This window comes from Aricia agestis, chromosome 16 (assembly GCF_905147365.1).
Source record: "Aricia agestis chromosome 16, ilAriAges1.1, whole genome shotgun sequence".
In the NCBI taxonomy this organism is placed as follows: domain Eukaryota; kingdom Metazoa; phylum Arthropoda; class Insecta; order Lepidoptera; family Lycaenidae; genus Aricia; species Aricia agestis.
In genome coordinates this window covers 8,751,117-8,774,383 of record NC_056421.1, presented here as the reverse complement: position 1 = coordinate 8,774,383, position 23,267 = coordinate 8,751,117, and the positions used below count along the sequence as shown (strand labels likewise).

At 32.8% G+C, this 23,267-nt stretch overlaps 1 protein-coding gene across 2 annotated transcripts in view; it reads left to right on the top strand.

The window, feature by feature from the left end:
- Nucleotides 1-23,267, top strand: part of LOC121734927 (alpha-actinin, sarcomeric) — a 47,673-nt gene that overhangs the window by 14,187 nt on the left and 10,219 nt on the right. For both annotated transcript variants that reach the window (XM_042125573.1, XM_042125572.1), the window contains exons 2-3: nucleotides 14,938-15,142; nucleotides 21,150-21,280. In XM_042125573.1, coding sequence (XP_041981507.1) covers nucleotides 14,938-15,142; nucleotides 21,150-21,280 — 336 coding nt within the window. The remainder of the gene's footprint in view (nucleotides 1-14,937; nucleotides 15,143-21,149; nucleotides 21,281-23,267) is intronic.

The window sequence follows — 23,267 nt, the reverse complement described above, 5'->3', positions numbered from 1 at the left end:
AATGCGAGATGAACTTGCGCAGTAAGAGTGCCGAATAATTATAAAAATAAAAGACAGGCAAAAAATTACGTTTATTGTATGGGAGGGCTTTAATATTTAATTTACTTTTATTTAAGAATTTGTTGTTAGAGCGGCAACAGAAATACATAATCAGTGAAAATTTCAACTCTCTAGCCGGTCTCAAGAACGGTATGAGTTGAAAATTTCAACTCATACCGTTCTTGAAATACAGCCTGGAGACAGACAGACAGCGAAGTCTTAGTGATAGGGACCCGTTTTTACCATTTGAGTACGGAACCCTAAAAAGAATCTTGTTTAACAACGTCCACCAAGGCTGCACATTCAAATGTACATAATAGAAATGTCTTAGCTGTCCTCTCGACTGAGGCGTTAATCTGAGATAGAATTGCGGTTTATTCATGCACTATCATTTTGACGTGTCGAAACTTAACAATAGATCATTTAAAATGGAGCTCTAAATTGGTACAAGCGTAGGCGGGCTGGCACTTAGCGCTGTTTACTTTGTATCAGTGACTTATCTTTATTCATTAGTAACAAGTATGTGGGCATATTTGTGAAATTGCAATTGTTAATTTGGCAACGGCGTAACAATTGAAAGTTATTATGTACTTATTGGGTGATTAATTGGTCTACGATCGATTTAATTTTGTAACGTGTAACTGTGTTAATATTGAAGAGTTTACTGGGAAGCTGAATAATATTATACTTGTCGCTTGAGATTATGTAATACCGGGATATCCGTTTAGAAACTTGGTCATTAATGGAAGTAAAAAGTTGTAGTTCATCATTGGTTAGAAATGTGATAAACTGATTTGATTTATAATTTTTACCGTCTATAAAATATTGTATACTCAATTACCGAATGTATTACTTTCCTACTAATATAAACCTTCCCTGGACTTTCATGAATATTATTTCAAGACTAAAATTAGCCAAATCGTTTCTCAAGTTTAGAGAGACTAACAAAATTTAATATTTATCAAGATAAAGATAACTCTAGCAATATCCCAAGACCTTCAACTTATAAGTACCTCTACCATCCTCTTTACAAATCGAAATATTTCCAGCGTCGTCTAGTAATTTGCCAGTAATGTCATACTTTTTTAACATTGACATTTGCAAGCTGGATTCCAACTAAACCAGTTCCTCAGTTGGCACGTGCCTCTTCTTTAAACATTTATCTTTTTAATTCCCTGCATCTGTCATCTCGTCCGTACTTAGTGCACAGCTGTTCAGAAGGTCGCTACCAAATTGGCAGAATTTATTGTTATGGCAGTCTCTATTGACGATCCGTTGCAAACGTTTCCTTTTCCTTTCGCTGTTTTACAAACTCCCGCTAAGGAATTGATTTATGGAATCGACTTTATTATCTAGCCTTTATTAAATTCATTTGAGAATTATACTGTACACTTAAGTATAAAATACGTATAAGGTTAAAGGCTCGTGTATGAATGTTTGTTACTAACTTGTAAAATACTTAGAAAAGATTTGGACTAAATTTGGCATAGTTGTAGCTTAAGTTTTAGATGTTAATGTATATTAAAAAAGTACAACGTTCCCTTTGCCCATCAGTGGGACACTATAGGCTAATAAAAAATCCCTAGCATTATTACTTTATAATAAACCGTAGTGGGAACCAGGTTTAATATTATTTTTATCAGTATTACCAATATTTTGCTGCCGTTGGCTCTGATATGAATCAGTACAATATTCGCCTTTGTTTCTCTTGGAGCGGAACGTGAACCTATCAAACGGAAGTCACACACGTATCTGTATCAATTTTGTATGAACATTCCATTTCATTAATCATTTCGTTTAAAAATATTCATCCAACTGCATGGTGGATAGAAAAACTTCATTCGAATAACCCCAGAAGCCGCGCATAAATTCTTTATCGAACAACCAGGTGTAAGTATACAATAGATTTTAATACCATTGAAAACTGGTTTAAAGTCTTTTTTATTACTTGAGTATTAAATATTTGTAGAGGATTTTAAATTGAAAACGCATGAGATATCAAAATTCTACTAAATATTTCTCAATTTGCAGCTAGAATATTGATATTGTAGTTTCCCTTTCTAAAATTGTTAGTGCAGGTTTTGCTCAATCCATTCTCTAATTTTGTAGTTCACCAATAACTTGAATTATGTATTATACACACCTGACTTGCCTAACAGGCCTACCTCTCACCATATCCAGATTAATCTAAATAATAACAAAATATTGTAAATCTCAAAACTATATTGTCATTTCGTAGGCCACAGCCCACAGGTGAAAACAAAAGTGCTAGAGTGCTTTATTAAAGACATAATATGAAATTCACACGCTCTCTTCAGTCACTATGCACATAAAATATCACAATGTTTAACAAAATAAGTGTCAGCATATTAGCACTTTAAAAAAACTTATATTATCTTCCGAGAGATCGCTAATCACTATTAATTTAAAACTCACATTAAACATAATAATGATGTGAACGGTAAACTTAAGTTTTTTAACAAAATAAATAGTGTCATGAAAACATTGCATTTTGATAACAAAAACATTGTTGTAGACAACGAATGTGGCAAACATATTATAAGATTAAAAACTAATAAAAATAGTTAATCATAACCAAATCAGGAAGATGCTGACATGTCCAAAAGTTAGCCTATCTAATACATAACTGACTATCAAGATTTAAGACAGATAAGATGTATACGTATAACACAATGATAAGATAAAGAATATAAAAGGCTGTGACTCGAATTAAAAACTTGAATCGCAAAGTACAGACAGCGAGGAGTGGCACTTCAGAGAAACACATTATCTCTGACTCGAGAGGAACAAAGTGAATAAAGCCAAGTAACGAGATGAAAACTTTGAAGAGATTAATTTGATTTTCATAGGATTACACTATTAAAAAGTGCATTTTTATTTTAAGTAACATGAAAAATATTGATCTTGATTTTGAAAAGTTTATTTATCTTAATTTGCTATCTATTTTTGGATTACTAGCATTTAATTTGAAAAAAAGCATACAGCTGATGTTATTCAGAAAAAAAAATTATGATGTGCTGTCTAGAAATAAATTTCGAAAGGACTGCTTCAAAGTTTCATAAATTGCTGCAATAAAGCAAAGAACATCTTTTCTTGACATTGGGTATGTTAAAATGAAGTTCACTCTTATATGAACTGTCATAGAACTGGAATTCAGCTCTGGGCATGCGTGCAAAATAAAGACACTTGAAGACGACTTAACAAGTATCCAACCTCTGTACCTTTATTAAGCCTGACTCGTCTATTATGTAGCTTTTATACCGAATCAGGGGATTCATTTTCATAATAAATTTGTTTTTCTGACAATTTTGTTCGTTACTTCTGGGAACAGATAGAGACACTTTGGAGAAAATAGACTCAGAGCAAAATATTAACGATGCTAATTATAATAAATTTTATATGAATCACAATTATCGACATGCATTAGTTATTTAAACTAATGAGTCAGTTACAGACTTGTACGAGGAAGTGTTAGCAGTTTCCATTTCTATCCGCTTGTGAAACTCTTATTTATAGGATCGGTATAAATCGTGAACCCGAATGTAGGTTTATTACAAAAGTTTCCGATACGTATAGCTTCGTTTTTATTTTTATTGTCGACAGCAGACACGATTTTTCACATATTATCTACGTTGTTATTTCTCATATCTTTGGAATGTACATTTCTATAGATCTGACGTGTTCCTACACCATAATTCTTGTAGTAATCTCCTTTATTTCTCGAATCATTTCTACGGAATCCGGACTAAACAGATATAAATACTGCAGACGTGACTTGCGTCATTTATATATATATATATATTTTTTTGTAGCATATTAGAAATTTTATATCTATTTTATGTTACAGTTTAACGACCTTTAGCAAAATGGTTTAAACTGTGAATGTATAATATAATACTTTTCCTCAATATACGTGATATAATACGTGATTGTACCATCGAAGAAATTGATTCCTAGGCAGTTGACAAACTTACGTCACTTAGTAGGCTTATGTCAATTCAATGTTAGCTGTGATCGTTCGGATGGTTTTGACACAACGCGACCAAATTACTTAGGTCCTCCATCTGTCTTGCAATTAACTTCTCTGATAGTATATTGTACAATGTACTTTTTATTTTTTTTATTATTATTATTAAAGACGGGGGGTTTACCCCTACTCCCTCCCCCATGACCTTCCCCCTAAAAATTGTGGGGTTTCATTATAACATTTTACCAATGATAACTTTAGATACTATTCTCAATATTAATTTGTCGCCCACTTGTTTCCGTTGCTACTTATAAGTTAAGTCAGAAATCTTAGAGAAATAATCTTAGAGGAGTAGATATTATAAGGCTGCATGTTTTATTTGATCATAGAAGGGTCAAGAAGCCTTATTGTGACTAAACTTGACACTGTGCAAGGGTAACTTGTAAATACATAATATTAAGTAGACAACAGCGGTACAAATAGTTTATAACAAGTTGTTACAACTGATAATGATGACAATAATAGTGATATTAATAATGTTGAGGTGTTGAAACTAGAAACTAATGAACATTAAATTAATATATTCGCTAATATGTCATCACGACCGAAACAAAAATGTCGCAACACAGTAATCGAGATTCTAAGAATAATTTTAGGTGACGAATTCCAAAGTGGCTGCCACAGGAAATGCATTAGTTTGACATAAGTACTAATTTTATTTATATTGTTCCAGGTATTGGCTCCAGAATATCTAGACTAGATCACGGTTAGATGCTAGTTTTAGCATCTGCGATAAAAGCGCAAAAATGAGGTAAAGATATTTAAATTATTAGTGGATAAATGTTAAATTGCTTGTAGAAAATTTAATTCATCACTAACTTTCACCCTCTCAAACACTTAACTTTATCGGAATATGTAGTAGTCTAAGTGGTAATTCAGAACCTAAACCAAAACCGTCAAAACACTTTTCTCTTGATAAGGTCAGAACCATAAAGTTAATATACCTAGCGGAATAGAGAAACAAAGGCCTGAGCAAGAGAGATTTTACTATCCGTAACACTGCGTGGTAAAAAGAGACGTATATACATGACAGCAGCACTCTTTTTTTGACGTCCAGTCGGCACGTGCCGCACGTTGACAATTGAATCTCATAGAAATCATGTTCAATCATGCTTGTGTATGTGTAAACGTTTCGTTTCGTTTGACAGCTCGAGATTGTTTCTCTATTCCGCTAGGTATATTAACTTTATGGTCAGAACATAGTTGCTACTTTTTTCGTTTATTTTTGGTATGATGATATTGTATTCTAAACGAAATTGCTCTACGTCTGCTATATCTTCAATATTGCATACAACAATATTTAAACATAAATTTTGTGTGCCTGAAGACTACTTTTCTTGAACCTTCAAAGTAGGTTACGTATAAGAGTCTTAACAATACAAGCCGCGATTCTATTCCTAGACACTATAAGGTGGGACCAAAATAGACCGGCTTGTATACTAGGCCAGTGTGCATCCTGTACTAAAATATTTTTACTGTACCAATTTCCTGCTTTTCGCATCTTCGAGTGTACCAGTAGGTACCAAGAGGGAACCTATTTTTTATGTTCTTCTAAAGTGTTAGACGTAGAAGTTTCAGCACATATTACCTTACAAACATAATATTTTGGTAATCTCTACTAATATTTCAAATTCTCTTGTAGCTACATGACTGTTTGATGCCAAAATGAAGGAAAAAAATTCTCGTGTTGCAAACCAAACGTCTTTTAAATGGCTATACGGAGTTTTATATTTTTATGTGTGTTTGGCTAGTCTGTAAATATGTCGTGAACTATTTTTATACCGATCCAAAGTTGCTATTATCGGTGCAAAATTTGTCGAATCAGCTTGTATAAAAGATTTCGTTTTCATGCTTTATTTGACTTTGCACGTAAAAGTTACCACAACCGTAATATTATAATAGGGCCAGAATTTCTATAACATTTAAGCCGTATAACGGAAGCATTGTTTGCCGAGTGGTTCTTGTTGAACCAAATCCAACAGGTGTATAAGCAGCAGCTTGCTTATTGAAACACGGTTAATTATAAATTGAGCAAACACCGTAGTAATTAGTTCATTCGTTATATTATGTACGCAAATGAGTTGTATAAAAGAAGAGGAGCCCAATTTTTATGATTTAACTGTTGCTTCAATTACAGGCTAGCATATTGTGTGGTTGAAATAGCCTGTGATCAGAGTGACATTCAAGGTATTAGAATGGGGCTAATTCATACTCAAAGATTAAAAGAAACTTTATTACTGAGACTTCATCGTCCGGAATCCAGATGGACATCACCTAGCTGTCTCCATGGTGTACCCATAAACAGCCTCTTCTCTTCTTCATGCAAAAACGTTAGATACTTACTTATACAGAAAAACCCTTCGTGTAAAAGTCTGATTAAAGTGCAAGTCGATTTCTTTTATTAGGTTTCTGTGCTACTCGCTTTTCGTATTCCTTTTCTTCGTTTACAGTTACTTTTTTATCCAGAGCTTATACAGCTACTACTATAGATTTCATTTTCATTATTTATTGCGCTTAACCTAATTTTCTTCATACATTATTCATAGAATTGTCTAAATTCTTAGAAACCTGTATGACGTGAAAATATTCTTAAATTAAGCTTTCTAAACAAGTTTGATTACCAATAAACGAAAGTGAAATAAAATGAGTAATCGTTTCTATAGGATTTTTATATAATATTCACATGAGTGTGAAATTTATAATATAGGAATTAAAAATCATGAATTTTGAAAAAAATAGAAACGTTTAACTTTGGTTTTTTAATAAAAAAATATACTAAGTTCTAATAAATTAATGTAGCATAACATTATGAAGATCATAATATTATACGCTTACAAGATCATCCAGTGGATTACAGGCAGAGCTTAAATCATAATTTAATTTTAATAACAAAATGTTACACTTTAGTTTTTCCTTATAATAATGCGAGCATAATATTATTTTAATGAGTCATGATTAAAATTTAAATCACATTTGAACATTATGAACATTATAATAAACACATCGTAATATAAGTATTATGCATATTGTTACGGTTACGGTGTAGTTACTCTGGCAGAACAACATTTTGTAATTTTGTTTGTTTTCTCTCGTATTTCTTTTAAAAATTTCTTTCTCTTCATTTAAATTCTCAATACTTACAATACCACCTATAGAATACCTCCTCTATCAATAGAGTAGTCCAAAATATTACGACTTATACTAAAAATAGGTCGTATTACACATACTTAAAAAATCTTTGACTTCAGGGCAAAAAAAATCGAAACAGAGTATATTATGTAAACGGTGTATATAATTATAATTATTAATTATACTCTGTTTCGCTTTATTTTGACCTAAAAGTAGTCAAAGACAAGTTTTAGTGCAGATACAATACACCTGTCCGTAACCCTATTAGAAATGGCGTACGTTGAGCTATAAAAGTTGTAACTGAATACTTACGCTATGCTATCCTAGTCCCCTATTTAATATTAATAACGTTGAAGGTTACTCTGAGCTCGGCCAATGCTTGAAATTCCCCTGTCTCGTAATTAACTCAGACGCTTTTGTTTTAGAGCAAATTATATGACATGTAGCACGTGCCAATTGAAGGAACACATTAGACAGAAACATAGGTATTAATGATGCATAAAATCCAAATATTATTATACCTGCAATAGAAATGTGGGGATCCAGCCAAGACGATAAAGTTTTCTTCAAGCAGAAATGACTGGTCACGGTTGGATCCCGCGTCTAGGTTAGCAATAACAATAATGTCATTCTTAGAAAACATGCGTGGACGAAATGAAATCAATTATTGATGTTATACTCAATTTACAATAAGTGTAAGTCGAAAGCCACTCAAAACATGAGCAACAATCTTTAAACATGTAAGCAACAATCATTAAATTAAGATCTGTTGCTGGTAAATTTAAAACTACCAGATAAAAACCCGCCTTAAATATCTTATCAAAACCAAGGATTCAGACGAATAACGATACAAAGTAATCATTATTTTCGTTATTACAGAACTAATTAGTTTAAGTTATAATAATCAATTGTAATTAATACCGCAAAGATCTAATAAATAACTAAAAAAAAAAGATATAATATCTATGTTACCTGAGCATATTAGTACAAGTACCTGAGCCTACGAATCTATAGACACCTCATACATAAGAATCGGATCAAAACCAAAATTTGGCTTCACTACAGTCAAGTGAAAAATAGCATATAAATGACCTATGTCGTAGGAACTAATTAAGAGACGCAAAGAGACGTCAGAATTGCAGGGGCGGGAACCTTCGTGAGGCGACAAACGCAAGATACTCACACCTGCGTTATTTCGGACGACCGTGAGTAACCCAAGGTGATGATTATTTTCAAATACTGGGTCGAGCATCAGGGACGGTTACGATAACCTTGTTTCTTGCATTCTTTAAGGAATTTATGGTATTGGTTCATTATCGTCATCAACGTTTACTTCTTTTTTTAATATCATTATTTTTGAAACCATTACAGCCAAATTTTATAATATGAGCATTTGCTACTTTCGATCTCCTTTATCACATCTAAGTCAAAGTAAAAGTAGAAAAATCAATTTCTTTCTCTTAATTTGGACCTCACGAGGCGTCCCTAATTATAAAGTTACTACTACATCCGATAGTAAACCTGTAAAGGACTTATAATTGATAATTAATAAAAAAACCGAAAGCATAAAAAGAAAGCATAACAAAAATTGTTATATAAAAAACAGTCCTCCATTTTTCATTAGAAAATCTAAAGATCTTTTAGCCTTTTAGTTTCTACTCAAAAGACCTCAAGATCTTCTGAGGGTCTAGATTCTAGAGACTCTAAAAATACGATACGATCAGAATCAGCAACAAAACTTGATTCAATCTTGGTAATCAAAAATAATGACTGAACAGATGCTATTTATGTCCGCCGATAAATTACGCTCAATGATGGTCATAAAAAGGTTCACGAAATGATGAATGCTAAGGTGCACGCTGCATCACCAGCGAACCGTTATGACATGCGACACGCTGGGTCACGTGACTACTCCCCGTGCCAAGAGTATAGGGCTGCCAAGTGCCATGTTAACTGCCTCTTGTGGTGATATCAGGAAATTCAAAAAGCATTTACGTCTGCTGCTGGGGATTTATAGCTTAGAAGTTATTGGTTAGATCTCATGAGAGCTATAAAGGTAACGATGCAAGCCGATGTGTGATTACCTAATATAAATAATAAAAATTTGACAACCCTATAAAAATCAGCGATGATTCACCCAGAATGCAGTCAGGTCACTTGTGTTCCGTGTTGTATCAAATTTCACGTGCTGTAAAAAATAATGCCTCAAATTTTTGTGTCAAGGTTTTTGCTTTTATATTTTTACAAGAAATTGATATCGTATAACATAGATGGAAGGTGCGTTATCATTATTATGTTTTTGGACTGCATTCTTGCAGTAAACGTTTTATGTATCTAGCTGTCTTACCAAGTAACTGGTATGTAATATGAAATCAATTAAAACAATAATAATGAATGTAAAGAGTACGGTCTTACCTTAATAAGGTGGATTTTAAAATATATAAATTCAATAATAATTCGAATTATAAATAGGTGCCTCTATTTTATAATATTTCATGTTGAGTCTTTTTTGTCTACTTAAGATTAATCCTCCTCAACAGTCACCGCTCTTACTTAAGCATATCAAATCGTGAGCTAGCCACTACTATTATATGCATTACTTGGTACTTCTACTGCAGCTTTCAAACTAACAATGATATTAATCAGAGCAAACACTGAAAAGCTTTTAACAACAATAGCTTAGCTCGACTCTACTGTAGCCTAGCGCTGTGATCTATTATGAACTAGAATCATTCTGGATCAGAAAATCTTTTAACAATATTTATTATCATAAATCGTATCATATTTACTTTCATATTTATATGGAAAATTATAGAGATAACATAACTTTTTAATGTTGTTTCTATCGTTCCACAATCTAAATCAAAACAAACACAAGCAGACCCTATGTATTTAAAACAGAGAAATTACTTTAAATACATAGCATGTTATGAGAATATTAAAGAATCAAGGATAAATGAAAGAAAACAATATCTTATGTTTTTATGCATCCTACAATTCCTAGATAATAGAACTGTGCTAACAATGTCTAATAATCTTGATCACGTTAGAGATATCTAGGTTAATCATGATTATAATACACTAGACGTTGCGCGCGCCTTCGCCCGCGTAAATAAGATATTTCACAGAAAAATTTGCCCACAAAAAAGCCTATGGTCCTTCACGTGGTCTACTTCTTATCTGATCCAAATAACAGAAAAAATGCTCTAGTAGTTCGCGAGATAAGCCCTTTCAAATACCTAATTTCCCCACGTTTTTTCCACATTTTCCTCTATTTCTTCGCTCCTATTAGTCTTAGCGTGATAAAAATATAGCCTATAGCCTTCCTCGATAACTGGGCTATCTAACACTGAAAGAATTTTTCAAATCGGACCAGTAGTTCTTGAGATTAGCGCGTTCAAACAAACAAACAAACTAACTAACAAACTCTGCAGAATTATAATATTAGTATAGATATAGTATATACATATAGTATGAAATAATAAAACGTAGGCTTATGAATAATTATCTAAAAGAAACGGAAACAAATCATGACATTAAAAAACATTTTATGAATAATATTAGAATATTACATACGAAAAACCATGAAACATGACACGGAACCCGGGTTTATTTTTTATTATAAAGTTTAAGGTTTTATTACAAAAATTATGTCTTGTTACTTTAGATTTCATGACTACAAAACGTGCTCCAGATACCCATATACCTATTGATCTAATTATCTCCAATAGAATGTTGAATGGGTTATAGTCATCAGTGACCTTGGCGACTAGAACGAATTGATAGAAATAGGGACATAATACGTTGCTATTTTTACACCCAACGTCATAAAAGCATAAAGCAGGTGCTTGAATATTCTAGAACTTTTCATGGAACGTTCGGGCTGTGTTTTAGTTTATTATGTAAGGGGTTGAAGGTCCTATGCTTGGAAAGATTAAGTACTTTGGGATCTCTTAGAACTGGAACTTGTGTATCTAAGAAAATGTTCCTTGCCTTGCTGGTTTTCTGAATTATTTAGGTGTAGCAAATTGTAAGTTTGCAGACTTTTCACATTTTTTGTATTTAGAATCCATAAGAACATTAGATTAATTTAAAATTCAGTTTCTGTTGTCCTATATTTAGATTGTTAATGTTTTGATGTCTTATCGCCAGTGCATTTCGCAGTGCAAAAAACTTTTATCAAACGTTTATCAGTAATCAACGTTTATCGCAATCACACATTTTTTCGTCATTATGTCTCGATAATGGCGACAAGAGGTACGCAAATATTGGTAAGAACAATTTTGTAATGCATCAATTAAATAGTAATAAACCATTATTGTAATAGAACTTACCTAAATTGTTAAAATGTATCTATTGCAAAACATTTATACCAAAAAAGTAACTTTATCATAGAAATATCAAATAATCTTAATCTTAGACTTGATTTCAAACAAATCGAATTCGTCTTAAAGAAAATACTAGCTATTTGACCGAGCTTTGCTCGGTATTCGATAAAACACGAATAAAATGCATTTTCTGAAAATGATTCCTAGCTAGATCGGTTTGTCGCCCCCGAAACCCCCTATATACTAAATTTCATGAAAATCGTTGGAGCCGATTCCGAGATTCCAATTATATATATACAAGAATTGCTCGTTTAAAGATATAAGATAAGATAAAACACACGTATGTAGTACAATTTTGACACATTTATATATACATAATTGTAAAAGCTCTAACTTCGGTAAATCTTAAGATTTAAGTGTAAATCTTATAGTAACATAATATGCATTCAAAAACAAAATCATGAAAAAAATGTGTGACAAGAAAACAATACTCGTCACATTTGCTTGTAATGAGACTGTGCAAATGTTAAATACATCATGTTTTGTTCGAACATTCTGTATGTCATCGAAAGGCTATTTTAATACTTTCGTTGCCTAATAGCTAACGGGGCCAGTCGTGATGGACGTATAAACATTTGTTTAGATAAACTTTACACTGGTATATAGTGATCTGCTGCATAGATACTATATTGTTCTCCTTATCTTCAATCATGTTACTTTCTTTTCCAATCATCATAGCTCTATATATCTGCGTATACCGAATACAGCAAATAGCAACAATCCATAAACAATCTAGATCAATGATATCCGTTATAGGTATTGCTTTATTCTATCCCAAAGATTTTAAAAGTATTTTAATTGCCCTCATATTGTGGTTGACGTAACAGTAAGTCCATATGGGTTACTTAGTTTACATTTAAAGATTTTAGAGAAACCTTGTATTTAATCGGATCTTTTACTGAAACCCTTTGAATGACTTGAACTGTTAAACCCTTACAAAATTATCTTTCTACGTGCGTTGTTGCCTATAAAATTGGAAGTACAGACAATCATGTTAGATAAATAATTTTTACCATAAAATTATTGAACAAGCAACAACAACAGACAGCCGAACTATGTCATAACGATCTTAACGATACCAGAGACCAGCACCAGACATACAACGATACTAGTTTAGTATCGTTGTATGTCTGGTGCTGGTCTCAAACCGATCAAACCGATTTGCTGAAATAAGTTTGAATGGGCTTGTAAATTCGTAAACGGCCAAAATACATATATCAGGATATTATATTTCAACTTTTTAAATTCAAATTGATTTATTTGCATGAATGTAGGTACATAAAATAAAGGTCTTAAAAGTAATAATATTCTGCCAGTAATGTGGCTAACTTTTCTACCTTAGTCCTTACGGGGTTATGAAGACGATTTGCTGACCTATAAACAAAATCGCTATTAACATAAATTAAAGTTAAGGTTTAATTAGAGCTTGGCTATTGATGTACTTAGTTTAATGTGTGCACACATCCAGACACTGCACTTGGGTTGTTCGCAATATTGAACGAGGGTTGGACCCCCGGTTGTTCCCCCACCTGATCAAATGCAGTATTGATTAACGCATTTGGAACTTCCGTTTTACATTCAACTTAACTTACAACATCGAAGAATTTATTAAATTCAGTATTCTGTGACGAATCCTTTTGAAGCGTTTTGATTTTTGTCGCCTCTGATTTTTTTCGCTTGATATGTCTGTACATATTATATTATTACCTCTACAATCGCAGACTTTCTATTGAAACTAGAACTAGTCAATATTTTTGTTTATTAAAAATACCTTGCAAGCACAGACATAGATCAAGATAGATACCGCATGTCGCTCCATTTGTATGAAAACGAGCGTGTCACTTTTTTGCTACCTACTGTGATGTACCGATGATGAGAAACGTGTCTATTATCAAGGCCAACGTTTCCAATTGAATTTCTACAGCTCAATACGGCACTTTTAGGCATTTAGCCATTTTTAATTTCCGATTAACGTCCGATTCCGATAGCAGAATAAAGAACAAACTTTCGAAAGACGAGCATTGCTCGTCGTTTGGGAACGCGATATGGCACGCGAAGTATGTACTTTACTTTGTATGTACACATGCGGTATCTATCTTGATCTATGTCTGTGCTTGCAAATTATAAGAAGAATTTTATCGATTAAATTCAAATTGTCGATAGTTATAACAATCATAAAATTTTATTATATTTTTATAGTTTGAAAAACTTGTAACTGCAAATATAATTTTCGTAAATTTAGAAACACCTGTAGCCTCGTAAATTAAACCGTGCAAGGTCAGCCCTGATCTAATGTGGAACTATTTCTGGACTAACTGGACTGAACAAATATCATGTACGAACTTTCAGTTTTCTTTGAATACAAACGAAGATGAAATGAGCAGTTACCATTTGATGTTAGGTTATTTGCATCACGTTTTATTTCATACACCCGTATGAAATAAAACGTGATGCATAAGTACGATTTTATTACTATTAAAAGCTTTTAATTTGTCATACTGTTATTGCTTCAAAAAGGTTTAACCCATAACTAATGCCTAAAATAATTTCTACCGTTTTAACGTAATTTTTTGTTTGAGGACAGGAAATTAACGACTTTTTTTGTACAAAACTCTAAACATTAATAATAATATTATCTTGATCCTCAAACATCTATTCTCTTGGATATTAAATTATAACAAAGCTAGGAGAGATTTTTATCTGCTTAAAAGCAAAATATTATATCCTAATTCCTATCGATACATTCTGCAGCCAATAACGTGGTAAATACACTTAGTTTGACGTCAACAGAATTCAAAACATACTAACCAACCAACTTACCAATTCTAAAATTCATCATCAAAATTCAGAAATTCCTCAAAAGAATTCCGAAATTTCTTTATTAAATAAAGAATGCCTCTGAAATAAATAAATTTTATTTATTTCAGAGGCACATCTACAACATAAACACAAACAGTACAATCAGTTACTTTACTCAGACTACACAACATTATTAATACAATCCATACTTCTATACTAATATTATAAGTGCGAAAGTCTTTCTGTCTTTGTGTCCGTCTGTCTGTCTGTCTGTACGTATGTCTGTCTGTCTGTTCCCTCTTCACGCTCAAACCGTTGAACCGATTTTGCTGAAATTTTGCATGGAGATACTTTGAGTCCCGGAAAAGGACATAGGATACTTTTTATCCCGGAAAATGTACGGTTCCCGCGCGATAAACGAGTTTTGGCGCAACAGAGTTGCGGGCATCGTCTAGTTCAATATAAACATAGTCAGTATTAACATAGTACAGCAGCAAAAGTAGACAAAATTCTAACATCACAATTCTCTTCCAGACCTTCACAGCATGGTGCAACAGTCACCTGAGGAAAGCTGGCACTGGCATCGAAAACATCGACGAGGACTTTCGCAACGGTCTCAAGCTGATGCTGTTGCTTGAAGTCATCTCCGGCGAGACCCTGCCTAAGCCTGACCGCGGAAAGATGCGCTTCCACAAGATCGCCAACGTCAACAAGGCACTCGACTTCATCGCCTCAAAAGGTAAAGCTTTCACATTATGCTGCCCATTTCGTATCTTGCTGATCATCTTGGCATTGGTGTTTTAAGTCGTAAACACCTACGTCTTTAAGTTATGTTACTTAATTCGCAAAAGACTTCTTAGGCAAAGGCAATGCGAAACATTAAGTTCTATACGTGACAATGATTGTTATAATCTAACTTCGGAATATAACTTTTGGTACTGGTATAAGAATATTTTTTGCAAAAACATGGCAGTTACAATAATATGGTACAATGTGAAATAGCATAGCACTCACTTTTTGTCGGATATATCTCGTTTAAGTCACAATTATTAAAGTGTATCTTTACGATAGCTTTCTTATTTAGATTTGATGCAAAATATGCTATTCCATTTTGCTTTTGCTTAAGAAATGATCTGCGAATTCTATAACAATAAGGGCCCACTTGATGGTATCTACTTTATCAATCTGCACAAGTGTTAATATTCTGCACTTATTAAAATTGAAATATTTTTACAATTCTACACATATTATGCAAATGATAAATCTACATTATTTTCTATAACTTTCTCATAATAGTATTTTAACCTACGAATAATAAAATAACCTATTTTTTTTTAGTTTGTTACTTTTATATTATTACCATCAGGAGGATCCTATTCTTTTTGCTTCTTAATACTACGTTACTTTTTATTCTATGAATCTATTAATAATTAAACTATTCTGTAGATAATTTTAAGAAGATATCAACTCAGCTCAGCTGCTACTATTATAATGACGCCCTCGAAGAATTTAAAGTATCAAGAGTTAAGCCAAGATGAACGTATCTATTCTTAGATTGCCCAGGTTAAAGCGTTCATTCATTCTGATATTTTATCTTACTAGCCATGGTAATTGGTAACATTACAAGCAATTTTTTGCCTACTACTTTTATAGGTCTATGGGGATCTTTTTTGCAATTGCCAGCTATAATTATTGTCTATCTCTTGTCAGCGTTTAGCTTTAATTTCCAAATCTTATCAAATTCTCTAAAAGACTTTTTAGACACGACAATGTAGTTAAAGTGTAATTTGCACAGTTCCAATATCGAGCGGGTTCGTCAACGTGTGGAGTCAATTAATTAACAACAGAGTCCATCGCCGTAAGTAGAACGAGCCGCAAAGGCAAAAAAGTTTAAGCACTGTCTGCAGAAATGGAACATATTCTGGTACAATCTGAAAGTACATAAAATTGTACCCTTTTTTCGCACCACGCTTTGTAAATACAAGTGTACTGTATGTAAATACGTGCTCATCTATCAAGTGGGTCCTTTTTTTTGTCAGGTTCATTTCTGTACATCAAAAATAATTCTTCTATATATCTGTTTTAACACTTTGAGGATTTTCTAAATCAATAAAAAAATTCACTTCCAAATTTATGAACATCGTCTTAAATTTCACAGAATATGATCGTCTTTAAATTATAAAATTTATTATTTTTAGTGAGTCAACTGATTTTCATCTTTATAGCGATTATTTAAATTTGTTTTGAAGGCTTCGTCTTTACAACCCACTTCTGAATGTCTCATTTTCTCAATTTTAGAAAAAAACTTATGAATATCAAGCAGTTACAGCTCGACAAGGCTTTAAATGAACGTGGCGAGAAAAGGAACTAACGCATCTATCATACAAAAACGTCATTTTTGACAGTTCTCCTTTTACCAGCAGCGCCCCGTCCACGTTCACTTAAAGCCTTGGAGCACTATAGGTGTATATTTTTTGTTTGTTGTTAATTGCTAATTAGGCGCACTTGTAAATTAAATATTAATGTCACCTTTTCTAATTGACACCAATTTTCTGTTTTATTTTAATTTGGCAAAGTTATTTTTGGAACGTTTTTGCAAATATTTTTGCTAATCTCTGGCAGACGTCGCCCATTTTTATCCGCGTCTATTTTGATATTCCACGACGGGTGGCTGATGACAAAATGCTGATGGACAGTGCGACGTGTCTATATTGGTTTTTTTTTTCAGTTTTTTTTTTCTTTCATCTTTCCACTTTTACGTAATACTTTGAATTTTGATGACAAAACTGTACGTACTGGCACATAAGATTGATTTATTACGGCGTGTTTATAAAATATAATAATGTATATCGTGCGTATTTTACCTTTTATAAAGTATGAGAGAAAATTTCCTTAAATACATATTAATAAAGTTTCTACGTAGAAAGCAAAATTATACAAAAATTTTCCTAATAATTAGAGATTCTTGCTTTACTGCTTTATTTACTATGAACAGTACACAAACTTTCTTGCTCACACGATTTTATGACTTGTTTGAAGTTTCTAATCGTAAAAAGTACTGTAGTCAGGTTATAAGCCCCATGTGGTCTAAATAATGCATAACTAATTATTAAGTATTATAGACATGTGAGACCCTACATTACTACTATTTTTATTATTTTTAAGAGTAATTTCGTTATATTGCAGACATAATTTTGTTGTTCATTCGGTTTATATTATTTTAAGACTTAGGAAATCTGGGTGCACCCGCCGAGACGAGCCAAACGAAGCGCAAGGGCACTACCTACCTTTTCTAGAAGTGTTTCGTCATTTTTTTGAACCCTCATAGAGTTAGTTTCCGATGTACCAGATAGTTCATATTCTCAGGATATGATGTCAATAATAGACTAATTAAACAATAAACATACAAAGTCTCAATTGAATAGTCCTTATACTTTAGATTTTATTGATACTTGGGTCATAAACACGAACATGAAAAAAAAATGTTTGCAGTAAAAAAAACACTAAAACAATGTAAATGAAACATGTTTATATTTTTATATTTTTAACACCAGCATATACGACGATATATTATAAGTTTTAAAAATATTACAAAAAAAAGATAGTTTTCGTACCTTTCCGTGGACCGTGAACAGCCTGGGTTTTAAAGTTCATGACTGTTTTTCTAATAAGAATATTTAAAATTTTAAGTAAATTGTCTATTTTACTTGTTCATTATATAAATAAGTTTTCTTTTCCAAGATTTTGTAATATTTACTCTAGATTACTTTGCACTATAATACATAAAATAAACAACCTGTTACCAGAACCGCGACTCAAAATATATATTAAATATTTTTTGAAATGCCAACATTTCGATCTGTCAATTCATGTTAAAAATGGATGCTAACTGATCGTGCGCTGCGTTTATTAAAATAAAAATATTGTCAGAAGTGTTTTGTTTTGGTGAACGTCAAAGATCATTCATCTTTTCTGTGTTTTCGATATTATAGTAAATATTCTATTCAAATTTACCTAATTATATGAGCACAGATTGTTCTCGCCGCCATTTCGGTCGCCATTTTTACAAACGCATTTGCTTGTGAGCTTACCTATAAATTACTTGTGCTAAACGACTTTTTGTAATGTATTTTCCCTTCCGTGGACAAACTTTTCCGTGGAGAGTCATTTCTGTGGACATGGTCTTTTCATGGATAAAGGTTCCAATTATTGCAACGCGAATGCATAGCCCCTCGATTTCAGGTGATGCATGAGAAATGCATCTCCAAGTAGTGTAGAAGCAGAAAATGCATCTACCTTGACCTATAGGTCCGACCTAGTTGGCCCCGAAAAAGGTACTTCTCGGATCTTCCTTCACGTCCTTATAAAACAAGGTGGTTCTCGTCGGATTCCGATGATTCCGATGACATTTTTTCTACACGACGTATAAATATTCCTCCAAATTCAAACAAAGTACCACAAATGGAACAATAAATTATAAAACCCTACTCTGACAACGAAGATGACGACTCTATTTTCTAGCCCTTTAATATCAATATTATTGTGAATGTTACCTGCAAATTGTATAATTAGTGAGATTTTATAGTTTATTATTACTTTCATAATCTTTTGCTTATTGATTATTTTTTCTTACCAGTCACAGTCTTCTTGACAATAATTTTAAGTTGTAAGTCCACCGAAGAGAAATCTCTTCTGTGGACAACAAATAGTTTTTTTTTGTAAGAGAAAATATTTAGTTTTTTTACTAACTTCTAATGTATAAGAATAAAACACTACTAATTTGTTAAGATTCTAAAAATACATTTTTTTTTCTTGTATTTTAAAACGTCACAGAACAATTTATTACTTTTCTGTTGACTTGTAGTCTACTCCGTGGACACAAAAAAATTAAAATTGGTGATAATTAGTAGAAATTAAGAGTTTGATCTCGGATTATAATATTTTTACGTTGATTATTTTTTTTAATAAATGCTGATTTTTAATATAAAAATTAGACGTTTTATTTTTTTATTTTTTGAATCCTTCATTTGTTTATGACCCACTTATCTAAAATGCACCGATTTCGTCACTAACACACTCTGAATACACTGACACACTGATGATCATCAAAATGTTTGGCTACTTCCTGAAGTGCTAGAAAGCTGAAACTTGGTATGTGAATGGTCTTGACCAACAAAAAATCATTAACTTTCACCTCCCATCCCTTAAAATGGGGGGGGTGGAGGTTTATATGAGACATTCACCAATTTTAATAATTAGGACATGAAAGTTTACACGGGACTGTAGACAGTAAATAAAAAACCTTTAAATAAGTACTTACAAGAACCAACTGACAAAAAGAATTGGAATCTCACCAAAAGCATTTCTTGTAAAATGTTGCCACGACGACCACATAAGGTTTACCCTGTGAAAAAGATATGAGATCTCATGTAGAGCCAAGCTTCTGAATCTACACGGCCTAACTCCACTGTATCAGTAAATATGTATGGCTCGGCTGTTTCGTTACGAACTTCAGATCAAAAACTAAATATTCGCATCACCTCCGGGACGGTAGCGTCGAAACGGAGCAGCCATACATAGAATTTGTTTAAGTTAGGGTCAATAGAGTTTGCCGTCTAGATTCAGAAGCTTGGCTCTACATGAGATCTCATATCTTTTTCACATGGTAAACCTTATGTGGTCGTCGAGGCAACATTTTACAAGAAATGTCATCGGTGGGATATACCTTTCTTGCAAAGACTTTACCTAATAATGTAATAATAATGTACATTTTGCATAATGTAATACATGTTAGAAAAAATATATGTAAATTTAAAGCCAAAGGTGACATTCATTGTAGAAACACCAGAAATAGGTACAAGCTAGATTTGCCAGTGATCCGACTTAGTAAAATCAGTAAATCTTTTAAAGGTCAATGTAAACGCCTTTTCAATAAAATCCCAGAAAACGTTCAAAATCTTTCCATTAATAAATTTAAGAAAGTAGTCAAAAAGCGTTTGTGTGCCAAAGCCTATTATAAGGTCAATGATTTCATAAACGATGGCACATCTTGGGAGTAGGATGGCTGCTTACAAGGCTACTTCTACATTATTGTACATGACTTACTATGTATGTATTTTGACATTGTATAATTTTAAGTTACAGCATTGTAAATTTTATTTTAAAAGATTAATTTTTTTACCTCACTTTTTTTTACTAAAAAAAGTGGGCCCCGTGCGAGTTTCTTACGCCGGTTCTTCTCGCCGGGATAGTTCCCGAACCGGTGGTAGGCACCGTAGCTAATATTAACATTCTGAAAGTATTTTCTTAAAATCTACTCAGAAATAAAACATTTTTTATTTTTATTTTATTATTTATTTAATAATTAATAACCTTATAATACCAAGGTCATAAATAAGTACAGTTAGGTGTTCTATTACTTAATGAATATTCAATGGGTTTGCCTTTAACATTATAGATAAATAGTTCCGTGTTTTAAATAGAAACTAAGAAGTAAATAATAATAATTAATCTCATACGAATTTATTGAAACTCGGATGACCTAAACTCTGTCTAGGTTCGTGACACCTTCCTTATATAGCACGGAGCACCTACTTACTTTTGAAGTTTTGACCCTAGTGGCTAGTATTGTAATAGTTTAAGGACTCTATTCGACTAGTAGAGTAGGTAATCTTTACCTATGTACGTTTAGATTATTTTAGCTAGCGTCTGTCGTTAGAAATTTATATAAAGGTAACAAATTCCAGGTGTAAAGCTGGTATCCATTGGTGCTGAAGAGATAGTTGACGGCAACCTGAAGATGACTCTCGGTATGATCTGGACCATCATTCTCCGTTTCGCCATCCAAGACATCTCAGTTGAAGAAATGACCGCCAAGGTACAGTTTGAATCTTTATTTTTTGTAATTAGCTAATTACCTAGGTAACTTACATTGCATTTACCTTTGCTTGCTAGCAAAGTTCTTATCGTTCTTGATCACTTAGAATATGGTCTGAAAGCCTCTATTATTGTTATATTTTATTGTATCTATAGTTTCTAGAAATTGGGTTCAAATTTTTTACTTTTTAATTTAAGTCCTCCACTTTTCTTGCAGAGCAATCAGCAAGTTACAGTGTTTGTCAATGACTAATGTTATAAACAATATTTTTTGTAATTTTTAAACTTAATTTTCCCTTATCGAGCGTCCGTGACCTAATGGGTAGACCTTTGGTTCGCACTCTTAGAGGGTTCAGGTTCGAACCCGGGTGGAGGCGTGTACCAATGAGACATTTTCTGATCTCAAGTACATAATACGGACTCTCGTACGGTGAAGGAAAACATCGTGAGGAAACCCGCACATAGTTGGTCCCAGACGTATTGACTAGTTCTTTCCTCTGGACTAGGCCGAAGTATGTTGTGAGAATGCCGTATGCGCTTGGGCAACCATTGGGACATTTAAAACTCTTGTCCCAGGCACTACAGTATATATGGAGTGGTTACTTTTGCTCTGACAAATACTGTATAATTTATAACTCATCCACAACGGATGTAAAGGCCTAGTTTTCTTTTCCCCTTTATCTTTTTTAAACATCTGTATGCCTAAAATGGATTTAAAAAAAACTGAAATCACGCTGCCCGATTCGTGTATTCTAGTATTAGGTGAGCTGTATATTTACATTGTGCTGATGATAGCTAGCTAGCACGATAAGCTCAAATCCAGTTTCGCTATCAAACCGCGGCCTTGGAATTACAAGTTGGTGCGTTTTCGCTATCATTCCCCTGAACAAGCTATAGCGGGTTTGCCATTGATGTACCAGATACTGTAGAAGTCATATTCAGTAAATAATATAAATCTAACATTTTAAACTTTCGCGTTGCATTATAATGAAACTTTTTAATCGGGACTTAACGCGACTTATTTAAGTAGTAATGCTACTACGAGTACATACTTTTTCTCGACGTTTCGGCCGTGTTGCAACGGCCGTGGAGTCCCCTCGTGACCACGGCCGTTGCAAACGTTGCACGGCCGAAACGTCGAGAAAAAGTATGTACTCGTAGTAGCATTACTACTTAAATAAGTCGCGTTAAGTCCCGATTAAAAAGTTTCATTAATATAAATCTGTTATAAATTATTCCATCTTTAACCCCTATATTTAAACCTTGGTTCTGTTACGCGCAACGTATGATGAGGGATGAAAAAAGTTGTAGGTAAAAAAAAAACAAAATAGTATTATGGTTAACGATAGCATTTTTATGTAAAGTAAAGTCTTAGTACGCGCGACGATAGTTGATACCAATTTTTAATGATATTGCGACTTCCTTCGAAGTGTATGTCGACGCTTGCGGATAAATTACAGCGGTTTGTTTATGGTCGTTATTACTACTGGTGATGAACAGACAACTGTTATATTTTAATAACTATGATTACAGTAGTTTCATTTAAAAATAAGGCACTAGTTTTGTAGGAATCTAGGTCATATTAAAACAGTAACTTGTAGAGGTGTTAGCCGCACCTCATATAAATCTTAATTAATAGGCGAAAAATATAGTGTAAGTTTTAATAACTTAAATTAAAATCAAATCGAATCAAAATCATTTTATTTGCTTAAAACTACGTCCTACGTGCCTACCTCAAAATAGATAAAGCAAGGTGTTATATCAAAAAAGTTAACCTGTTTAGTATGTCCACCTTAGAAATACCTTCTCTCTATAAAAGAATAGACAAAGTTTAAAATCAGTATTTTTATTCTTCCTCATTTCCATTTTGGCTACGCTAAGTATAGCAGAAAGCAATATAAATTGTAAAATTAACTTCCTCCCCAAGTTAACTATAGCACAAATAACTAAATAGTTACTACGTAAACTATAGTTTAACAATCCAGTTA